Source organism: Haliaeetus albicilla, chromosome 4 (assembly GCF_947461875.1).
Source record: "Haliaeetus albicilla chromosome 4, bHalAlb1.1, whole genome shotgun sequence".
Taxonomy (NCBI): domain Eukaryota; kingdom Metazoa; phylum Chordata; class Aves; order Accipitriformes; family Accipitridae; genus Haliaeetus; species Haliaeetus albicilla.
The window spans coordinates 51,592,573-51,615,759 of NC_091486.1; the positions used below are offsets into that span (position 1 = coordinate 51,592,573).

General features: G+C 42.2%; 2 protein-coding genes across 3 annotated transcripts in view; both read right to left on the bottom strand.

Moving 5' to 3' along the window:
• Nucleotides 1-22,626, bottom strand: part of MXRA8 (matrix remodeling associated 8) — a 41,731-nt gene extending 19,105 nt beyond the window's left edge. The window contains exons 1-3 of one of the 2 annotated variants that reach the window (XM_069782664.1): nucleotides 22,535-22,626; nucleotides 13,729-13,853; nucleotides 13,100-13,229 (exon numbers count right to left, since the gene is read on the bottom strand). Coding sequence is in view for 1 of the 2 variants with exons in the window: in XM_009915151.2 (XP_009913453.1) it covers nucleotides 1,273-1,321 (49 nt within the window). In the remaining variant the exon portion in view is untranslated. Of the gene's footprint in view, nucleotides 1-1,272; nucleotides 1,550-13,099; nucleotides 13,230-13,728; nucleotides 13,854-22,534 lie in introns of those variants that run through there. The other variant, XM_009915151.2, reaches the window with a different exon arrangement.
• AURKAIP1 (aurora kinase A interacting protein 1) lies at nucleotides 20,484-22,741 on the bottom strand. Its single transcript, XM_009915152.2, has 3 exons — nucleotides 22,535-22,741; nucleotides 21,584-22,032; nucleotides 20,484-20,650 (listed from the first exon to the last, which is right to left on the bottom strand). Exons 1-3 carry the CDS (start codon nucleotides 22,584-22,586, stop codon nucleotides 20,543-20,545), a joined length of 609 nt encoding a protein of 202 aa, XP_009913454.1. The 5' UTR covers nucleotides 22,587-22,741; the 3' UTR covers nucleotides 20,484-20,542.
• Between the last annotated feature and the right edge of the window lie 446 nt (nucleotides 22,742-23,187).

The window sequence follows — 23,187 nt, forward strand, 5'->3', positions numbered from 1 at the left end:
GTGGGATACTGTTGCTTCTGCACAGCTCCTCCACTGCTCTACAGCAACCCAACCTGCTATTCCTGCCCTGGGTGCTCCCCAAGCTCTGCCAACATGCTAAACCACAGCGGGACTGGTTGGTGCTTCTGAAATACAATATGTGGCCTCTCCTCCTTCTCCAGGCTTAACCCACCCACCCCCCCCCCACTAGTTTTCTGAGGCACTTTAACCCTTCTGTCCCTATGACTGATCCCATATGTCGCCAATTCCTAAACCTTGCCTTGAGGCATTGCAAAACTGGGGATGATGTGATGACGCGGAAACTACGTTAATTAAGGACCAAACCGAGAACTCTTCAGCTTACTCCATCTACATACGGAGGAATTGAGAGGCTCAGGTGGCTAGCCACAGCCTTTCATTAACAGGGCTGTGAAGAACAGGGGAGACGCCGGTCCCCAAAAAGCTTGTGCTCCTCACTTCCTACTGTCAGCACCCTGATGAAGTCTCTCCATACTATTCTTAGAGCTGTAATTGGTCCTTTGCTCATAGGTGCCTTCCTTAGAGCCCAAAGTGCTGCAAGTGTGGATTTGCTGGGGTTTTGCAATTAATCCTCAAATCTCCTCCCGCCATCCAAGCCTTACTGGGGTTTCTGTTTAGCTTGGGGCCAGGCTCTCAGGACCCTGAATCTGCTTTCAGCTCTTACAGAAAACTCTGTGATTAAGGAAAAGGTACAAGCCATTCTATTATTGTAAGCTCATCAGACTTGTCCTCATGCCTTTCTTGCACCTTACCCAAAAGTGAATTCCTATGTCTCTGTTTTTATGCTGACAGGAAAAAAAACCACAAAAAACCCCCACAGAACAAAAAGCCACTTTAATTTTTTCCTCTGTCCTGAACACTCACACACACACATACCAGCTGTTTCTGCCTCTTCAAAAGTGTAAAATAACTTCGGATCATGTAAATCTAACTACGCAAGCTTTACTGTAGTCACATTCAAGCTTATTGTTTTTGAATTTGCTGATCGAGATAACTGATAGGAAAAAATAGATTGCACAAACATGCTGAATAGAGTACTGCTTAAACAACCTCAAACATTTCTCCATTCTCTCCCCTTTCCTCTCCAAAAAGCATGAGAAATCCTCCCGTCACAGACGAAAACACAGCTAACTTAGGAATCCGAGCAAAATCTTACAAAGATAACAGTTCAAAATCTTCTAGCTAACCTCCAGACCCGTCCTCTGCAGTTGAAATAAAAACAAGTAACATCATGCCGATCAGCTAGGAGCTTACTTTGCTGAAGCAAAATCTGCCACAGAAGGAGTTTTGCTAGTTGCTCCATTTCTTCAGCTTCTCCGTGTTTTCGTCTCTCTTGAAAAACAAGTTGAAGATTTTTTTTTTAACTTTTTTTTTTTTGGTAACTGGAAAACACTATGACCTCATCAATTTACATCCAGAAAGCTGTGGACAGCAGCTCATATTCTGCAGAATTACTCCACCTACAACTTCCAATTCCCCACCTCCCCACTCTGCTCTCCCCCTACACTCACACTCCACCTCCTTCCTTTCCCTAACGCTTTCTGCACAATTACTATGAACACCCACTCTTCTCTTTCCCCTCCCTCTGGGACCTTCTGATCTGCCCCTGACTTTGATGTAAAAGTTTCATCTGGTAAAGTTGGTCCCATACAGCTCCGGGCTCGCGAAACAATCTTTCTCCCTCCCCCTAGGGATGGAACTAATTTTCCTTGTGCTTTACTTGATCCAGCTGTTCCTTCCTTTGTTTGACACTCATCCAGCTGTCTGCTCGAGACTGGATTTATTCTGTTGCCTTCAGTGGTTTTTTGATCTTTGTCTCCTCATATGGTTTTACTTCGAGGTCAAGTCTCCAAAGACAACCTAGAAAACAATATTTACTCTGTCCTGCAATTTGTAAGCAAGGGCTTAATAGCAGCTATCTTAGCAAAAGGATAATAATGACAAAGACTGAATATGTGGGAGCTTAGGGCAGTGCAGGCGAAAGAGCCTAGAATGCAACTAAAAGCCCCAGAATACTGCAATGTGGGGAACAGGTTTCCCTATCGCAGAGGCCAGAACACAGAAAACTGGGTCAGATTTAAAACTTCTGCTTTCAGCCCTTCATACAAGAACTGAACTATGCTAGCAGTTGCTTGACTGGCACCAAGACAAACAGCCAACACATTGCAGTAGCCTTAACCACAGAAGACCTGATGCGCTGCTCCTCTTCTCCTTCGCGTACTCATGAGATAATACCAGCCCTGACAGCGGTGCCAAGAGACAGCAGCAACGTCAAGCAATGACTGAATTTTCAGCAGTCTTTGCTCTAGGGAAAGACTGTTAAATTACATTAACCAGTTCCTAAAGCCTGTACTGATGTATTTAAGTGTGTTTATATACCCCACTTCACTGTGCCCCACAATGATTAGGATAACGCAGTTACTGAAAACAATCAATGACAAACAGCAGAGAAAGAAGCAGTAAATTCTTAAACTCCAAACACTGCTTTACAAAAGAAAATCTACATACACCCTTTATGTGTATACACTCACAGACCAATTAAAGTTCAGATCACCTTAGTTTGCATCTGCAGACCAGAGAAAGTAATTTTTTCAGTTTAGGGGATTACTTCTTTAGATGCTGCGGGATGTTCAGAGGGGACAGACTCCTTAAAATGGCAGGGCTAACCAAGCACGGAATGAAATCATGCCCTCGTGCCGCCATTTAAACAGTTGAAAAATTATCAGCCTAACCTGAAGAGGGCAGCAACCTTCACAGGTAGTGGGAACAGCTTAATCAGGCTGCTGGCTGAACCATTTAGAACAGGCCCTAAACTGGTTTAAGTTGGTCTCCTCTGCTGACTCTGTAAGCGTTAAGACATTTCTCTTCCACATCAGTCCAAGTCTGAGCTCTGAAAAAAAGCAAGTAATTCTCAGTGGAAAAATTTATTTTATTTTCAAGCAGGACAAGATGGTAAAAGACACTGAGTCGCAGTATTCAACACCCTGTTCCATAAAGAGCCTTCGGATATGGGTACGAAAGGTGTAAATGTTGCTTTAGACTTGGAATATGGCTCCATCTGAATCTGGCCTTCTGTAGGCCTAACAACCCAATCCATGTAGGGGACTGAATAAGAAAGGAGTCTTTTAATACAAGACTTGCGGGAAAATTACAGGAGTATAAAGTCAGGAAATAGTGTAGCTGCTGCTAGTATATGTTAAAAAGTAAAATACGGTAAAGCTTTCTCTTTGCTTGCATTCTGTTGTTAGATTATTGTTGTTTATGGTTAACAGTGTTTAGTGGATTTAACAATACAATCAGTCATCAAGTGGAAAATGTTGGGGAAAGGGAATTAAAACTTACAGTTCTTAAACATCCACCTGTAGAACATAGCTAAATATATATATGGGACTCTCACAGGAAAGCTTAAAAATACAAGCTGGTAGCCTTCCCATGGCAGCCCATGGAGATAAACTTAACCGCCCCACTTGAATTTTTCCTTCTGACATTTTTCCGTACTATCTAGTATACCAGAAGATAGATTTCCTCTACCCCAGAGGGGCCTGTGTTTTGCGAATGAGAAAAGCATTACAACAAAAAGATAAACAAACATCTAAATAATTACACTCTGCAACAAGGGAAACTTTGGAAACACCCAGACTAAATCAGATCAGAACTTCATCTAGTCCAGGATCCTGTCTCCAGCAGCAGACAGAACCAGACACTTCCAAAGAAATTCCAAGAAACTGGAGCTATTATTATTGAATAATTTGACCATTAAAAAAAGCCTACTCTTAACTCCAGCGGGTCTTCACACTGTCCAAAACAGACCCAGATAACTGCTGGTTTGTTCCTAGTGAAAAGTCTAAAAATAATCTCCAGATAAGAACCCCACAAAATTTCACTGGAAATGTCAACTCTGTCATTTATGTTAAGTGGATAAATTTGTGGGTAATTAGATACACATTCACTCACAGTCCAAGTTCCCACACTCATCAGCTGAGCTGTGTCAATAGCCTGTATGTTCACATGTCCAGTCCAACTGTAACCCTAATGCAAAAACATAGGCTTGTCTTTGCAAGCCTCAGATAGCTGCATTAGTCCAATTCCATAACCACCTGCATGCGGCAAAGGCTCCTACTGCGCCCAAACTGAAAACCCGCTGCCGGGTTCTCAGGCATTACAACAAAGACAATACTGATCTACAGCAGCCGAGGTGCTGGCCTGTTGCTGAGCCAGAAGTCTAGTGGAAGAAGGAGCCTCTCCTGTTGTCTCTGTCAGGTCAGGGAGCCAGAGGAAAGGTTCAAATCTGACAGCCTTTTGTTCAGCTGCGTCATCAGAGCAGAGTCTGGAAAACGTTTGGCTGGGAGGCAAGAAGCTGTTCCCATTGCGCAGACGGCAAACAAGGCACCCTCTCCTTCCCTTGGTTTCTCTCAACCACAGGCAGAACCTTCCAGGCTGCAATTCCAGGTTGCTTTTCCACCTTTCTGCCTCCTAGCTTTGGCACTGCAGAGGTTACTGGCTGTTTCTTGCATGACTTCTGGGATGGATGTAGATTGCTGTGGTTGCTGCTGTCATGAATTGGCTATTTCCTGACTGAAAGAAGCCAAGTTCAGGCCAAACCCACTGAAGTCTCCTAAAGAAAATCACCCACTGGAAGGAGAGAGCAACAGCTTCTCTGGGGTTCATAATGAGAGAAGGAAAGGGACACAGGAGGCTATTTCACACATCTTTGCCTTTTCCCCAGTCTTTAATTCTGCACAGTGTCTAGTCAGCCCTGTCTTCCTAGAGCTTTGCTAGTCCAAAGATATCCTGTAAGGGCAGCTGTGTCAACACTTTGCCCGGTCAGGAGCTGAATTTTTAACTAGATTCTCCACAGAGGCTTACCTGACCAGTGTTCCCTAGCCTTTCTCCTTCCTCACTCCCAGAGGTATTTTGGGTATTGATTCTCAAAACAAGAAGCTACCCGTAGCTGCCCACTGCAGCATATACAGCTGTCTACCCTAACAACAAATCCTGTCCAAAGAAAACAACTGCATCCATGCAAGGGAAGGGAACCTTCCAGCACCCACACGAGTGGTTTTGCTTCCTGGAGCTCTGCGCCTGCCATCCTCATCACAGATCAGGTTAGCAGGGAGAAGAAAGGCTCCCGTGTTTCCAGAGTCACACCTATTTCAGATATGAATAATATGGTGATTTGAAATAGAGACGAAATATCTATTTCAGATATGAAATGCTGGCGGCTCAGGTGGAAAAAAGCTCTGCCCAAAGACAGTGCAGGGGTCACAAGATTAATTGGCTTGTGGGAAACAATAATGGGCAAGCCATGCCTGCCAGGAAGTTTCCTCTTCCCGATCTCTTCCATTTTAACAGTTTTGTTTTCCATGGCTGCAGGCTGCACTGAAAGACCTCCCAATAAATCTGAATTGAAGACCACCAGTCTAGAAACTGAGCAAGTATCAGATTGGGAAGAAAGTCTGATGCCAAGAGGTACCCTCCGTTGTTTTATTGCAATTTTGAGAACCATTAACCCTGGGAAGCAGGAGTGAAAGTGGCCACTTCCGCCCCATTTTCACAGCTATAAATATATGTAATGCATTAAAAAGGAATGACAGGATTAATGCTCTGTTGACACAAAGACACATAGTACAGTACAAGGCCTTAAGTACTGGATTTGTCAACACTCCATGCTTATTACCAACAACTTCTTTAGATCTTCTTTAAATACAGGACCCATAGTACTTTGCCTTGATCAAAGGAAAGGAGAAAATATCTACCAATGAGCAGAAGCAAGGATAATTCCTAGAACTTAAAAGTAGTAGGGAGTGCTACAGCTTTGAAATAAAGAGTGCTAATTGACAGGTACAGGGGCAAAGGTAGCAAGGATCCTGCAAAGCCAAAACCAGCAGAAATAGAGCTTTGCATGGGAACAGCAAAAGAGAGAAAGGCAGGGGTACTGCAGTTCAGGGTTAATGTACACTGACACCATTTATCTTCAAGTGGGAATTGCTCAAAACACCTTTGTCATGCCAGTAGTGTGATCAACCTGTAACACGCAGAAGGATAAATATGCACCCATACTGACTCCCCCTTTTAAGAAAGGTCTGGTGTGGGTAGGGGAAGCCTTAGCGCTGCCTGCTGATGGAAAAGAGCAATGTAACACAGAACCATGTGAATTACCAGAGGGTATGCGTTTCCCGGGAGGCTTCATTTGGTTGCAAAGCTTTTCTCATTAAAATAAATCTTACAGCTGCAATGAGTCCCATAAGCAAGCCTGAAATAATCCAACTTGCAGCAAGAGCTGTGAACTGAAACGACAAAACTGAAACCCAACCACAATAACAGGGCTGTCAAGTGAAGCCTGTCATTATTCCAGTGATGTAACAAGCCACGTACCTCTTACAGACCCAGCATTACAATGTTTATTCCCTAGCCATAAACGCTAAAGCCCCTGATTTGCCTTCTCTGAGGAGCATACTCAGAATGACAAGTTGAGGGTCTGGCCAGATGTTTTTCTGCTTTGCTTTATTTCCTTCAAGTCCACTGTGATCACCAGCGTGTGTTGCAGTCACCAAACCAGCAGCTAAGGCAAACAGACATGCCTAGTGTATGAGAATGGCAGATCTCTGACACCCTTTATACTAGGTATGTATAAAACAATATCATGGCAACAGTTAATAATACCCCTGGGACACCCATTTCCAGCAAAGAGGTAAGTGAAGTCCACAAGACCACCCCATAGTGGTAGTCAGTGCAATGCTATGCCCAAGCACTCCTGAAGCAAAATGAGAGGGTTGCCCAGGAACAGTAAGTATTATTTAGGGGCCGTCCTTTGCATTCAATTCCTCAAGTTTTTCCTGTCTTGGATCTCCAGCTTCCCTACGTGCTAAAGGCATCGGAGCATAAATTAATTAATGTGAGTGTACAGGTATGCAAGGTATTTAGTTAGAGGGAATCTTAAGAAGTTTTTGATCTTCTGCTTAACGCACTGAGCTTTGCAGCTTGCCTAGCAGAGACTTAGATATGTGCAAATGAAGAGTTAAACTGTAGCATTGAAGCAGACGGCTCTCTTACTGAATCGATTAATATGTGTGCATGTGTGTGTTTATATGTTCTTCCAGCACTGCTGTCCTCATAACAGATCAGAGAGTTCTGTCTGCATCTTTTGCCGTAAGGCATCTCTACAGCTCAGTGGTTCCTGTCGTCTAGCATGTTCGGATGGCACGATATTTAAACACCCCATTTTGCTGGAAAGCAGTCAGCTTCAGATTCCTGGGATTCATCTCAAAACCATTAATAGAAACCAGTTACAAAAACAGAGAAATTGCCCAGGAAACCAACACACTTTTTTTTTTTCCAGACTGAAGCCTGAAGATTATTATTCCAAGATAAAAATGCATTTTGGCGATTTTGCCACAACACTAAATCCAAAAAGCTGGGTTCAGTGTGGGGAGAAAAGCCAAATGGATTTATGTGCCCAAAAAATCATCAGAGGCAGATACTTAGCAGGTATAAATCAGAAAGCTTATACTAACTAAAACAGACCTATGCCAGTTTACACCTGCTAAGAATCTTCCTCATAAAACCTTGTGTTCTACAAATACCCATCAGTTCATTAATCCTACCACTAAAGAGCTTTAGGTAATGGTGAAATTAGCTTACCCTTTCCATTAAAAGAAAAGAGAATGCAGAATCACCTTGTCTTTTCTGTAGATCCCACATAGCTGTCCTTCATCAGATGTTTTTTCTGGTGCTAAATAGATTTGCCTATTCATACAATGTATCATACCATTCATAACCTGTGAAAATCACTGTCAAAATCCTGTAAATAATAAATATTTCTGATAGTAAAAACAGTTCTTTTGAATCAGCATCAAACTCAACATTGTTCCAAATAAGCACCCGAATCAGATGCAGTTAGGCTGTGTTAAGTTGGTTAAATCCCAATGGACTATAAATGTGCTCACTGAGATGGTTTTTTTGGTTTTTTGGTTGTTTTTGGTTTTTTTTTCAATGGTATTTAAGCACAACCTCCTCAATTTCATCAGCAAAGATCTTGTCTAAGGTACCTGATCAAGGGAACACTTTAGTACTAACCTCTGTTTCCTCTATTACTTTCTATTGAACTCATTTTTAGTTCACAAATCTTAATCAGGGTTGAAATCTACAGTTCCCCGCACTATAGCAGTGCCTCCTATTACAGCTAAAGGAGTAGTTTCATTAGATGACAGTAATAATGGGCTGTGATCTTATATCTAGGCTAGCCACAGAAACAGAATTCCACGTGTGTAGCCAGCATTTTCTCAGATATCAAGTATCAAAATTATTATTATACTTCATGATATCCATAGGCACCAACCATTATCAGGATCCCTCTGTGATAGAGAAGGTACATACAGAATCGAAGCCCTCATCCTAAAAAAATACTGACCAATGAGAAATGGGAAAACAACAAGCAGCAAGCAAATCAGGAATGCAAACAGAGACACAAAGAAGCACCTCACTGACATCCACAAAGCAGGTGTAAATTATAGTTTTCTCTTAAGTTTAAGATACTAAGTTTAATATCTTTGGGATAAACCAAAGCGTGTAAAAAGGGGAAACTGAAAAATCAGTTCCCTATGAAAATAATTTCTCTTCAGTTAAAAAAAAAAAAGAAAAAAAAGATTTCATTGTAGGTAGCTTGCCATGATTGTTTCAGTTAAAATGTCTTTAAAAATAGACAACCTAAAAACACATTATATGGGGTTTTTTTCTGGTCCCTCATCCATGTTTGCAAGGGTCTTTTTATTGGTGGTATCACACTTGCATTTATTTGTTCCATATAAGCAGGTTTTATATAGAGCACAGGCAGCTTCTCGTAGGAAAAGTTTGTAGTCTAAACAGACAGGAGCAGGAGGGAGACATACAACACAAAAGGAAATGACTCACCCAAATTCACATAGCAGATCAGTGGCAGAATTAGGAATACAGCCCAGCCTAGCTGCATGTCAGCCTAGTAGTACCTCACTCGCTAGACTATGCTGCCTCTGTCCTCCCGGGGAGCCTAGAAAGCCCTGGCACTTTATGAAGCCTCACTGCGCACATAAGACTTGCAAGGAAGCAGACCGAAGGGCAGAGTTAAACAAAAATCTCTTTCCTCTCTTTCAGCTCTGGAAAGCTTCAGTGATACATGGAACTCAGACATAATTTGGACAGAACCCTGGTTTTTAACTTTACAGTGGCCTGTTGCATCCCTCTTGCCTCTCAGACTTTTTCCAGTATTACGATTCCCTAGGGCAAACAAGAGTCATTACCACCTGCTGCTTCTTTTCAGAAGACCACAGTGAAATTACATTTTTTAAATTTTATTTTGTTTCAAATATTAAGTACTTATCTCCTAGTCTATTCTGAGAGGCAGTAGTGTCTTCCGACACACAGAATTTAAAAAAAGAAAGAAACAAAAAGAAAAAAAACAAGTATGAGCTCAAAATCACTACAGGAACCATGAAGTTCCTGACGGGATGGAAAAATATGCACATCTGAATTGGAGTTACCATCAATCATAACTTCAGGAGTTCTCTGTTCATGTATATGCATCTGTTAATCTTCCTCTAAGGTTCACAGTAGCAGCCAGCAACTGTGTTTTGCTAGGGAGCAGGGGGATTTTTTTTCAGGGCTCCTAACAAGCTACCACTTGCAACTGAGTGCCCCCAAATCTTCTAGATCTATACAGACAAATGATCCCCCTAAATTAACTTCTGAATATCAAGTGCCTGAGACAGAAGGGTATCCAACCTATGACATGGGACTGACTCACTCCCATGGGAGCTGTGGTTCTATGGCGTCTTCGCTTTTTAAATCCACACTGAAACCACTAGGCTCCCCTCTAGGGGGTAGATACCTAGTACTGGTCCAATTTGGCAGATGGTAGACAGCACGGAGATTCAGGAGGAAATGATTGAGGGATCGAATCACCACTTTGAACTTTTACTCAGCCAGTGTGTTTGTCTTAAGAAATGTGAGAGAAGGCAGCAGCTCAGAACTGTGACATTCCACCTGGCTGTTACTCAGCCACTTTCTAAATTCCAGAAAAAAGGCACCAGACAGGCAGACCCAGGTCCCATCTTTCAGTTTAGCAACACTCCTCTGTACAGAAGAGGCCTGCACTTTGCACACTTCTTCATTCCAGGCAGTTTACGTGGAAGTTGTTAATGCTAGATAAGGAAGCTAGGTTCTGAGGAAGAGATGGGACCAAGGGCCACTGAAGAACAGCATCCAGAAATCCTGCATCCCTGTCCAGTACTCCTACTCACTCACACGCCTAGCAGTACCGTAGTCCTGGCTGACCACGAACACAGCACAATGCCACAGGCAGAATGGCAACCTAGCAGAGTCTCTGGCTGTACTGCCAAAACTTTATGACGGGACGCTCATCAACACAAGGCCGGCAGTGTCACAGAAGTTACAGTGCTTTCAGGCTCCGCTGCAAGATACATCACCAAGAAGCCCTGTGCTTCTGCTCTCCTTTATCAGAAACAAGCAGGACATCCAGGTCTGAACCTAAAAGCACTCTGAAGGAGGAAGATTCACATACACTTAAACAGGCTTTGATGCCATAATTGTTATTCCCTAACTCCCTATTTCTGTTTGTGTTTTTCATAAGTAACCTGCTAAGCTTCCATGCAAAACAAAATTAAAACAAAATTCAGCAACATTAAGAGCAGTGATCACCCACTAACAGCACTGATTCAATGCTAGTGGAGAGGACTAAACAGAACGCCTTTTCCAGAGCAGTTCTCCAGCAATCTCACACACAGGCAGCAGTAGGCTAAGTTTCTCTAACAGGGGAAAAGCTTAAACCGCAAGCACACAGCACTGTTTATTTCTGTGAAGAAGCAAAAAGTTCTCATAGTACTCAGGGAGCGGACACATTTAGCTGAGAGATGACATTTTGTGTTCTCCTTTCTGACCATCAGCATTGTGCCTCAAACCACATCTTTCAGTCTCTCTGCACATGGGAACAGTGTTCTGGTACTAGGAGCTTTTGAAGGAAAACACCATTCCTTACACTAATTGCAGACCATCTGTTGTACCCGCCTAAAATAATTAAGCAGTGGGATTCCAGGCACAACATCTTATTTTGAGATCAGAAATGACTGGGAAAGAGTGGAAAAATTAATAGGTTGGCTCTGAAAAGGGTGCTCAAAGGTTGCCTCCCAGAGACTTTTATTATTTACCTCAGGTTTGCAGGCCATTTCATTTAAAATAAAAATATTTTGGCTGAAAGGAGGTTGCTTTCCATAATGCAATATAATCCTGCTGCCAGATTTAGACACACAAGCACGGAGCCTGGCCAACTTTTAAGGGTAGTCTATGTGAATTGTGCATTTGCTCTAGATCAGTCCAAGAGGACTCTGGAAACCATAACTTCAGCTGAAGAAAACAGGGTGCTGCTTGCTTTGCCTCCTTTAGAAATCAAGTGTTATATTTTTGCATATAAACCTATTTGCTTGAACCAGCATCGCTCCTTCTGTCCAGAGATCTGAGTATTATGCTACAATACTAAATTTGGTACTTGAATACGAGAGCAGAGGGGTGAGTGTCTCAGTTACAGTGCAGAACAGTAAGCGAAAGCATCCCTCCAAAGCACACTAAGCCAGTATTAGCCGTTACTACTTTCTAGTGAAACTGAAGGAACATTTCCATAGTGCCTTCCCCCAAAATGCCAAAGCCTTTTCAAAATTATCACATTCATCCATGACAACAATGTCACCATTCTGGAGCGGAACACAGCAGGTGCTTCACAAAACAAAATCCACTATATAATAGCTTAGGACAGAGGAAAGAAAGGATATAAACTTGGAGACCCCACCCCACCCACACCTTCCAACCTAAACTGGTATTGTGAAATCAGCAATTAATCCCAAAGACTCAAGCACCTAATTTTACCCTTTAGTAAAGTCACAACTTCCATAATTGCATGAGTTTCCTTCTTCATGACAGAGCTGATACTTACAGGGGAAAACTGCACTTGCAGGGGTTTTTTCCTTTTTTTTTTTTTTTTTTTTTTTAAGGACATTGCTAGAGGTATCTTGAAGACCAAAGGCAAAAGGGAAAAAGCTTCTCACGTCAAACAGACAACACCCCTTCAGTGCAGCTTACAGGACCCTGAGATACACTGACACTGAGCCGTATTAAGGGAAAGAAATGATCACTCAGTAGGATCCAGCCAAAGTTATGAGCATGTCTAAGCTGATTTTGACCCACTCCAGGCTGAAATACACAGCAAACAAACTGGCTTTCCCCTTGCTGCCTTTAGGCTTTTTGCAACACCCCTTTAGAATGGAAGAGGACAACTTCCCCTTGGCTCAGCAGAGCAGATCTCATTCCTCTCTCAAAGCATATACCTGAAACTTGAGTGCTAACGTTAATTCCCAGGCAGGCTACACAACAGAAAACTTTGCCTGGAGCTGATTTGTACCAATGCCCAGTTTATGGCATACATGCTTTGTACTGCTCTCTCCCAGTCCAGCTCCTCACAGTTGTACACAACAGCACAAGCTTGTAGCGTCTGCAGAGCCATAGGACCTGTCATCCCCCTCAACAGCCTGCGTACGCTCGGGTAACAGAAACCATGTCGAGAAGGGGGAAAAAACCCCCACAAACCAAAACACAAAAAACCCAACCCCAAAAGACAGTAAAGCTCATTTACAGTTCCCACTCAAGTTGTGGAGCAGCCCCATGACACCATATGTAGTAATGCATATTCCTCCATCAGTACAATGTGGAAATGTTCAAGTTACTTTAACCTAGCACCCCTACTCCAGAAGTAGCTGTGCCTACACTGAAGGCTACATATGTGTATTTTTATTTGCTCTCCTTTCCGCTCCCCAGCTCCACTTCATAATTAGAAACCTCACTCAAGGAGAAGGTGTTGCACCCAAGGCACAGATATCAAGATTGTTATTTTCTGCTCACTTTCTTTCCGCAGTCCCAGGTTTTTGCACAAATTCTTGTGAGAGAAAGCCTTTCTTGTCTTTCCAAAGGCTACAACCCTCTTCCCTTCCCCAAGGGATGGATGATGTTATCAGAAAGTAGCACACATTTAGTTCTGTCCTACCTTCCGATGGGCCTACAAGCAGAAGTTCTCACAGATGGGAGGATGCCAATAATAATACAGGCCATTCTCCCACATCACAAAGACAGTAAAATTAGGCACTGAGAGTTCTCTGGAGGATACCCATTCAGACCTAGGGAAAGCAACCGAAAAGATCATATGCAGCAGCATCTTCTGGACAGTAACTGAAACAATATGAATGGTCAGGGAAGCCAAATCAAGGTCTGCTAAGCCTGAGTGACCAGTCACAGATTCTGCCTTCAGGATGTACCTGCTGATTCTGCTGCTGAACAGACTCCAGCTGGCTGTTCCGTAATGAACTAGCTGCCTCGGTGCTGACAGCAGCAAAAACCCTTTGTCAGTAGAGGAAACAGCTCTGACTCAAAAGCACCCAGGGAATGGAGCTGGTGAGTAACGTGGTGCTGTTTACACATAGTCACATTGCTGACTGTAACTGTTGTAGTTTCTTCTACTGTTTTTTTTTCTTTGGCACATTCTTCAATGACTGATTATTCTTCAAATTTAACCAGTTCCTCATGGGCTAGTGATAAAGCTCAGCCAGAAGCATCCTGACATGAATTGTTAACTCCCTTAGAATAAACCTGACAAATTCAAAGCTGTTAGTTTTTTACCTGATATGCCAACTCATTGCTCAGGTCTCCACATCCTTGTGTTAACACCAATCACTTTGCAAGTGGTTATGGGACTCTGAAGTGCTTGCAGCTGCTGAGAGGCTCCGGGAGTGTTTTCTCCGGACCTAGACATACAGAAGCAATGACACTCCCTCAGTGCAAGACTTGCCTGATCAGCACCAAGTCTTGTTTATAGAACAAGTGAAAAAAAACTCATTTTTGACCAACATTTCATGTTATTTTTCTATTTTAAATAAAATTTTAGCCACATTTCCTAAGGAAACAAGGCACATGCAGTTATATGATCCCACTGTCCATTCAACCTCCCCCTCTTTCCCATTACTTTGAAGCACAATAGGCAATTTCAGCTACATTTGAGAGTAGGGGACAAGTCTCATAGTTTTATAGTTCTTACAAGTTTTTTAACTAGCATAACAGAGAAAAAGATGCATTAGTGCCCATGCAGTGCGCAAGACTAAAAAATTCAGTCTTATTTCAGGGAATTGACACAAAAGTGACGTATCAGACGGTTGTCTTAAATTCTCTGACTCACAGAACTCCTTGTTTTAGTTTTGTTCTTCTGTCTTACAGGGAAAGGCAAGCAAGAATGGATACTTCCACAGTAAAGCCAGAACACTCTGCTTGCTTAAAGCTAGCTCAGATGACTACAAGAGCTGCAGTTACTGAATTTTTTTTAACTAAAAACCAGTAGGAAAAGCAAAACCCACTTTTCAAACCCATTTCAGTTCTGCAAATCCAACGCTCCAGGTTAAGCAGAGTGTGCTGTTATTTTTGGAGAGTAACCGACCAGGGTCAGCCCAAGCAAACCCAAACCAGGATGTTTTCACAGTCAGAACAGAAACGCCAACAGTAGAACAGCATGAATGGCGAAAAGAAAAGATGTCATTTTAGTTATCCACAGGTACTGTTTGCAAGATCAGTAAGATCACTTCAGCCAGATTTTCAGCTAAGCAAGCATGGTTTATTAACTTTGGAATACATGGACTAGGGTTCACACCCACCCACTGAAGTAGAGCTGGCTTCATATTTTGAGAAGGACCAAACCAGAGCTACTGAAGCCAACATACATACACCAACTTATCCTAGGTAACATTTTGACAGTTTTTAATGTGAAAGTATCCCATTTAATATGGGTATTAGCTCACCGGAGTAAAGGTACACATTGTTCCTGCTCAGGAATTATGGGGCAATGGTAGTCAGGTAACGGAAGGAGCAAGGTCCTATTAAACCCTTGAAAGGTATGTTTTGTACACCAGATGCTCATAAGCATTCCCTGACATGGGCTAACATGTACTCCTTTGAAGACTGATCTTGACTTACTAATGAAAGAAAGAACAACAGTTCCCACAATACAGACATAAAAAGAACTTGGGCTTCCAGTGCCAGAGTTATGGTATGCAGAGAAATCCTCCTGCAGCAACGGAGAAGGCATCACCCCTGCCCTCTCCCTCTGATGTTAAAAAAACCCAAAAAACCCACACAACACCCACCCAACCCACCAAAAAAAAAAAAAAACCCACCACACAACCAAACCCCCAAACAACAACAAAAAAACCCAAAAACCAACAAACAAACAAAAACTCCAAACAAAAAAATAAAACCAACATGACCACAAAAAACCCCACACTCCAAAAACTCTTAGGCACACTACCTATCAGGAGCTAGTATAACAGTAACATCAAGAAAATTTCTCTCTACATTTGCTGCTACAGTTCTGTGCAGCCACGTTTACTGAGCATCCCACAGCCTGTCCTCAGCAATTCAACACACACGTGCCTGGTCCCATGAAATCACAGTTGAAAACACTGAATAAACTCTTTCAGTCTGGACCCTTTCAAAGTGACAGGCCATCAGCCTAACAAAATCTGACTGTCTGGGCAATACCAACATAAATTTTTGTCCAGGGTCCCCGTGCTTTAGGATTTTACTCAACCTTTTGCATGTTTACAAACAGCCTCAATTCAGATCAGTGTTTTCCTTCAATGTAATGTCTTTGGTCCCATTACAACCTATGCAGCTCCTGGTTTGAATCAGCTTCAGGTCTGGTCTCATGAGCAGAAGCTGGAGAAGCCATCATTACATTCCACTCCATTTCCTCTCCACATGACTCCTTCCTGGACAGGCAGCAAACTGTCCTTCTGTCTGTGCCAAGGATAGCATGGAGAGGGCATCCACAAGCTCAGACTCACTGTCTGCATGACCTCAGGGCTGCTTTAACAGCTAGCAGACTATCCAACATGCTTTGTACGGTAAGCGCAAGATTTCCAGAGGAAAGGAACATCTTGTATTCACTGCTGGACTCTGCCTTTTCCTATGACAAACTTGAAGTTGAATAGAATTAATTTGAAGTGAGCCAAAACTACAGCAGACAATTACCAAGAAGCCTGTTCCTGTGGTCGGCTGGAGCAAATGGCTGCCATACAGACCTAAAATCTCTTCCATAGACTCCAGACTATCAGAGGTGCTATGGTTAACTGCTGTTTGTGCCTGCAGAGGTTAACCCAAATTGCTATGCTGCTGCAATTTACACGCACTTTAAATGTTTCTTTCCACCCATTTGGGGTTCAATCCTGGCTACCAAAGGGACCAACCTTCTTGGCTTTCTCATTTGCACTGAAATAGTATGGTTGCTATCTTTATAAAAAGGTAACTGAAATAAATTTTCTACTCCCCATCAGTATCACAGACCTCCCGCTTCAGCATTAGTTCTAAAAATCTCTTGTCTTTGCTAACACCTCATCTCTACCACTGCGGACCACTAAGCAATCATCTCGCAATGCAAAGTACTGGCAGTTGATCCAGGCTTTTCCACCCCCTGTGCCAAGCAAACCTATCTTGGATTGTGTTAAGAAAACACAATCATTGAGGAAAAGCTGCAGCAAGCAGTTCTTTTGCGTTGCTCCCTTTCCTATATACAATCAGGCCTGATTCTCAGCTGCAAGTTATTTTGTAAGTTCTATTGGATTCATTTGTGTGGATGAAAGAACTGTTATTTTATGTCCAGAAGACTCTAAAAAAACTTCAAGAATCTATACTGATGCAATTGAACAATATATTTGCCAGAGAAAACTCATAAAAATGCATTTAATTCCTACCCTAGTAAGAAACATTGCTATCCAGGTCAAGGAGACAACTAAAATCTAAAGTTTGCCAGCAACCATTACTTGCTGGCATTAGAAAGAAATGGCATTTCTGCCACATCTGTGTCAGAAGCCCACTACCAACATGTTGCTGACTTTTGACCTTTCTGAAAGAGAGAACACCCTCTGAGTTTGCAATGTGACACTTTGGCTAAGAGAAACAAAATTCAGAACTTTCATCCCTTCTGAGTCAGCTGACTTCCTCTTTTAGAGCCAAGTCATTTCAGCACAAACGTGATTGCTGTGACAAAACTACCAAAACTTGATGTTCTGTTCAGCTAACTGAGCTTGCTGTCTATATTTAAGTGCATGCAATCCAAGAACTAAGGATGTAAGCATGAGTGTAATTAGTTTTATATTCCAATTTTGAGGGGCCTTTCCAGACCAATGACTGTCAGGCAGTTTCAAACATAAAATCACAATCCCACTGGATATGTCCAGCCTCTGTAATAAAAAGCATGAATTTGTCTAGCAACCTTCTACTGACTTTCAACCATTTCCTCTCAGAACAGCAGAATAATAAGGAGATGAAGGAGAAATCTTTCAAGTCTTAAATATTTTGAGAATTATGAAAGTCAAACCTTTCCTGTTTGCAGCCTTTTTTTTTTTTTTGGCTACCACAGCTACATATGCACACACACATACACATTTACTAAGTGTGCAGGTACATTGGTTTGCACGTATTTTGGAGAGGAACAGCAACTCGTAATAAAGCTTTGTAAATAGTATATTATGTACTCGTGCTCCCCCTACAGAAAAATAAGTGCAGCCTTCATCTATCTGATTCTGTTTAGCAAAGTGAGAGTTTAAAATTGCATCCTGTGGTCAAGAGAGTTAAAGCAAGCTGATACAACCCTGGTATGCATTATCTGATTAGTGCCATGTAAGACAGAGTCTTTGCAATATCTGCCACAAAGAAAATACAAACTCTGAGACGTGCTTTGAGGTCCTTCAGGAAAAAGGAAAATAGCATTTATATGACTAAGACTGGCAGTAACTGCCATGGATGGTTTACACACACTTTTGTAAATTACACAGTCGTTCCAGACTTCTATACACGGTTGCGTAATTATGTCTAATAGATGTAAAAGTAATGACTACTCTTGGCAGACTACAATTTGGACTACTACTTAGAGAGCATACCATTTAATAAACTACCTTACTTCATGGAGACTTACAATTCACCACACAAATAACCGAATATAACACGATCATTGCCATAGGACAAGAGTTCACTTGCACTGGAATATCACAAGGTACTGAATGATTATGCTTTGCAATTCCCACTATTTCAATAATTCTCTTTTCTAGTTACTATTCTGATGTAAAAACAAATTGGAGAGCAAGGTGGTGGTGCTGATCCAGGAAAATGGCATACAAAGTTCTCTGTCTGCATGATCCCAGCAGAGTACAATGGACAAGTCTATGATCTACAGCCCCATTGTGATGCTCCCCAAGAGCAAGAGAGGTTTTATATCAAACTAGAGAGAGGCAAGAGCAACATAAGCCTTAGTGGATAAAAATGGATAACATACCCTTGGGCAGTTTGTATATTCAGAGACTACAACAGAGCGCAAAGATGCAAGTTATAGGATTAAGTAAGACAAAAAGAAAATCAAGGAATAATAAACCTCAAAACTGAAATCGGAGGTACAGCACGGATAAATGAGCAGGGCACGCTACTGCTGTCTTTTATAAAGTCTTTTGCTCTGTTTAATTCCAAAGGCATTCCAACTGTTCAGCAGCCAGCAATCTCCTGGAAATGTGCAAACCGATTACCATTTTTCCCCGACAGAAAAACAGCAAGCTTGGACTAAGAGTCAGTAAGAGAAGCTGTAGGACTCACAGAGAACAACAATGCTGGCATAAAGGGTCTTAAAACAAATGTGACTGGGGAAAAGAGACACGGACCTGACTTCAAAGGTGCTAATCCTCTCAGGCCCCAGCCTTTCATCTATGCATCTTTGTGCAGGAAATGCGTATTGATATTTTAGAAACGCCTAGATACACTCTGCATATTTAACAAACCTGTAAACCAGAATCAACACTCAACCTTCTCTTGCTTGGCAAGTTTCTAAGGCTCATGGCTAGACATCCTCCTCTTCATTGAAATCCTGACCATTGCCCGAATGAAAGAGTCCTACCAGTCTTGGTTAAAAGCAACTGCTGCCTATTTAAAGCATGAAAAGGACAGAACATATTTTTAATTTTTTTGATCAAAGTTGCCTGCTGTTAACATATGGTTTGGAAAAAAAGAACTATAAAAATGTGCTAACCACATGTTTCTACAAGACTTCAATACAGTTCTCAGGATGCCACCAGTTCTCCAGCAAGATTAACCAATTTTCAAATGTGGGTGTACCCTTTCCTTAGGATACAGGCATAAAGATCCAGCTAGCTTCTACATTAATGGCTAAGGAGTTTCAGAGGCTTTGAATTCGCTGCCATCTATCGACAAGAAGAGCAGAGAGCCATACACAGAACCTCAGTCGTCCACTGTACGCTGGGAGTCACCTGTCCTTCCTGCAGCGAGATTAAACTCTACCTTGCAGCAATGAGTTGCACAGATTACTTTTTTTCTTCCCTTTCAGTTTAGTCAAGTGTCCTGCTCCTAGCAGATAAAAGGGAATGCATTTTCAGCGTAGCTTCCCTGTATGCTGCAGAATGACAAGTCTGAAGGAGACTCATTCTTTTTCCCTCCTTTCTCTCAGAGGTCAGTCCATCCCATCTATCTGTGGGAATACAGACAGGGAAGAACTACATCACACAGAACAAAAGTTAACTGCCTCAAACAGAAAAATCAAAAGTAGAACCCAAAACAGAACCCAGATATAAAGTCCTCTGTCAGGGTTTAAAATAAACATCTCTATTTTTCACAGCTTTCATGACTCTCTTCAATCATGTAAAACCAGCTGATTACAACAAAGTTGTCTCCAGCAGAAAACGGTTTTTGTAGTTAATTAATAATTAGCTCTGAACTTTTACTGATACCAGTATCTGGATGTTCTGTATGACAGTGGTCAATCGTAGAAAAAAAATAACAATTTTTTTTATTAGCACAAAACAGAACAGAAAAAATAAACACGCCTTTTAAGGATGCTTATGCAATGCCTAAGGCACATGCACACCATGACTTCAGGTAACTGAAAATTAAAGCTTTTACAGAGGTATTCTATGGAATTCTGATCCAATTCCTATTTCACCACAACTCTTAGTAACCACCAGCCCTTCTATAGTAAGGCTACAAAAGAACTTTTAAAAATGCTTGTGTCTTCTGTAGGTATTCTTGCAATCAGAAGAATTCTTTCAGTTAGCCCATCTCCCACAACTGATTGTTCTTATAGTACATCGTTCAGTCTAACCTTAAATAGGAACTTCAGAAATTCAGCTGCAGTCTAAGACACCTTTGCTCAGGCATACAGTTGGGGGCAGCAGCCCAGGACTGTACACAAGTCACTATGTACAAGGGGCTCACATCATTCTTTTGAGGAGGAAATGCATATTGTTGTCATGTTTGCCCTCGGAAAACTGCTCACCAAGATTGAAAGTTTCCTCCTACTAGTTTCATCACACTCAGAAAAAGGTTAAAAGTAATCTGAGTACTTAAATATTTTTTAATTACAATTACAGGTTAAGACTCATTACAAGTGTTTTTATCGCTTTGAACTTTTCAGAAATATCTTGGGTGTTTGCCATCCCGCAGGAGGATTTTTCAAACCAGCTCTTTTCCAGATGCGCTCCAAATCTTTCTCGAATTTTACCTGAAACAGGAAAAAAAAAAGAAAGAAAAAATAGTAACGCAGCTCAGAAGCAACACTCAAGTATTCAGCCACTGCCCATGTGTCCCAAGGAGAATCTAGGTATAATGCACACAAAGGCAACAAATGTTTTAAGTAGGCAGCTTGTTCTAAGTGTCAAAATAGTTAGTCTTAACACAGAAAATACACTGCACAAGGACTTGGTAGTATTATTTTAAAAGTCCTGTGAGAGGAAAACTGAGAAGATGGAAAACAAAGCTTCTAAGAAAATTAAGAGGATTTCCTCCTCATAAAGTATTCAACACTGCTTCCTACAAATCTGAAGAAATGGAATTACAATTAACCCCAATTTGCACCTAGGCAAGGTGAAAATTAGCAGCAAATGAACTAAACTATATCATAGCAAACATAACAAACTACTGAAAGGCAGTGTTGAATGAGAACATGTACAGTTTGAATGAAGACACATGTCTCCCCTCACCCCTTCTACTAAGGGAACTAAAAGGCTTCTGTACAGAAAAAGACAATAGGAAGCACTTGAGGATGTTGGCAAGACAGGAAAGAAATTAAACCATTCTCCCTGATGTAACGCAGACACATGAATTAATCTTTCACACAAATGCTACAGTTCTTCTCCATTAGCCATATATTTATAACTTACTGTCACACAAGAAAAATTATGCCTAGTAACTACCACACATACATGTTTACAACCACAGAAATATTCTAAACTACAACTTCCGAAGATGTACAGGTCAAATACAAAACAGAAAAAGCTATGGTACCAGTAAATACTGAATTCATTAAGGCCTTCTGAGCTGCTGCCATTTTTCCCCACATCAATTCCACCTAAAAACATAATCCGATACCTGAACAGAAGCCAGTTTGAGAAGTGGGCAGATTTATGTCAAGAAGTTCTCTCTACCCTGAGCTTACCTGACGTTTCTTCTTGCGACCTTCCTTTATCCTCCTCCGTACAAACTTTCTTCGCTTTAGCAGCTTTTTGAACTTGTGCCGATTCATTTTCCTTCTGCGAATCTTCAAAACGTTCTTACACTGAAGCTTGTTGTTAAGCGTCCCTTCTCCTTCCTCCACATCAGCTCCCTCATCAGATGGGGGACAGTCATATCGCTGGAGAGGTTCATAGCCCACTTCTTCCTGAGCATTAAGGACTTCTGCGTTAGGAAGGGAGTATCTAACTGTCAGCCAGCTTTCTAAGGGGCTGATGGAAAGTTTTCTGGGGATCAGCATCTCTTCCAGTTCAGGGTCCAGAGCATACCACCGCTGAGGCTGGGCTCCACTCTTGTTAGACGGCTGCGTGCTATAGTGCACAGATGTAGACCGATAGCAAAGAAAGGAAGACACTGACCTTGACAAAAGGCGGCCTTTGAGAAAAAAACAATTTCACTTAAGAGGCAGAATTTTCAAACAGTATCTTAAAAAAAACCTCTGCCCAGCTCTCAAACCATTAGACAACCATGGCCAGAATAACCTAATAAAGGAAGCTGCTTACAAATATTATATTCCCATCACAAAAGCATCGAAGTCTTTGTTAATTTAATTACATTGCTGTAACACCATCTGCGAAAACTACATTGTACAGTATTTTACTGTGTAAACTGTGTAAGTGCAATTTGGAATGGCTAGGAACTGTTGGCTGTATTAAGCCTTTCTGGTGCGAAAGCATCTCCTCCTAAGCTTAAAAGAAGTCAAATCAGAGCTACACAATACTGACAGAACAGACCAAAGACATAATAACATTCGATAACCACTGAATCAACAACAGCCTCACCACTCTCACACCGCTTGCTGGAAAAGAAATTTTTGGGAGCCCAATGACCCCAGAAAAAAAAAACAAACAGAAAATAGGTCACACTACACGTTTACCTGTAATTCGTGAAGCCTTCAATAACGGGGAAGTCAGCCGTGATATTAACATATTGCTTCACTTTGTTCACTGTCAGAGCCAGGAATGACTGTTAAAGTAAGAACATTTATTCAATGAGGCAAACAGATGGTTTTTACACTTTCAAAGAAAACCTTCAGAGTCCAACCCCAAACCCCTAAAAGATGGGCCGAGACACTCCAAGCACCCTCCTCGTTTTACCAACACGCTGTGGGATTTCGCTGGAGGGGCCCGGCCCACAGGCACCGGTGTAGCCGAGTTCCAGAGGTGATTAACAAAGCTTCGGCTGTTCCAGGTTTAAAAGCAAGGTAACTTCAGCCCCACTCCCGCTGGCACACTCCTCCCCAGCTCAATCCGAAGCCGTGACTTCCACAGCAAAAACCGGAGCCCAAAAAAGCCGCCCGCTGCCCTCAGGCCGTGAGGAACAACCCCCTCGGCCTAACGAAGGGCCGTTACCGAGGCGGACCGGGCCGCAACCCTGCTCCCAGCCTACCCTCCCACCAAACCCCACCGCTGCCCCGCTGCCCCAGGCACGACCCAACCCAGGGAACCACCAGCCATCCCACCCGGACCCTACACCTCAACCTGCCGCCCGCCATCACTCACCATCCCCTTCCGCCTCTCAACCCGGAAC

Bases quoted from the DNA above. Each gene is read 5' to 3' on its own strand.
- AURKAIP1 (XM_009915152.2), bottom strand. From the start codon at position 22,586: ATGTTAATATCACGGCTGACTTCCCCGTTATTGAAGGCTTCACGAATT. The intron at 22,033-22,534 runs GTAAACGTGTAG...TTTTTCTCAAAG, and splicing joins GAAGGCTTCACGAATTACAG to GCCGCCTTTTGTCAAGGTCA. The intron at 20,651-21,583 runs GTAAGCTCAGGG...TTCCTGTTTCAG, and splicing joins GTCGCAAGAAGAAACGTCAG to GTAAAATTCGAGAAAGATTT.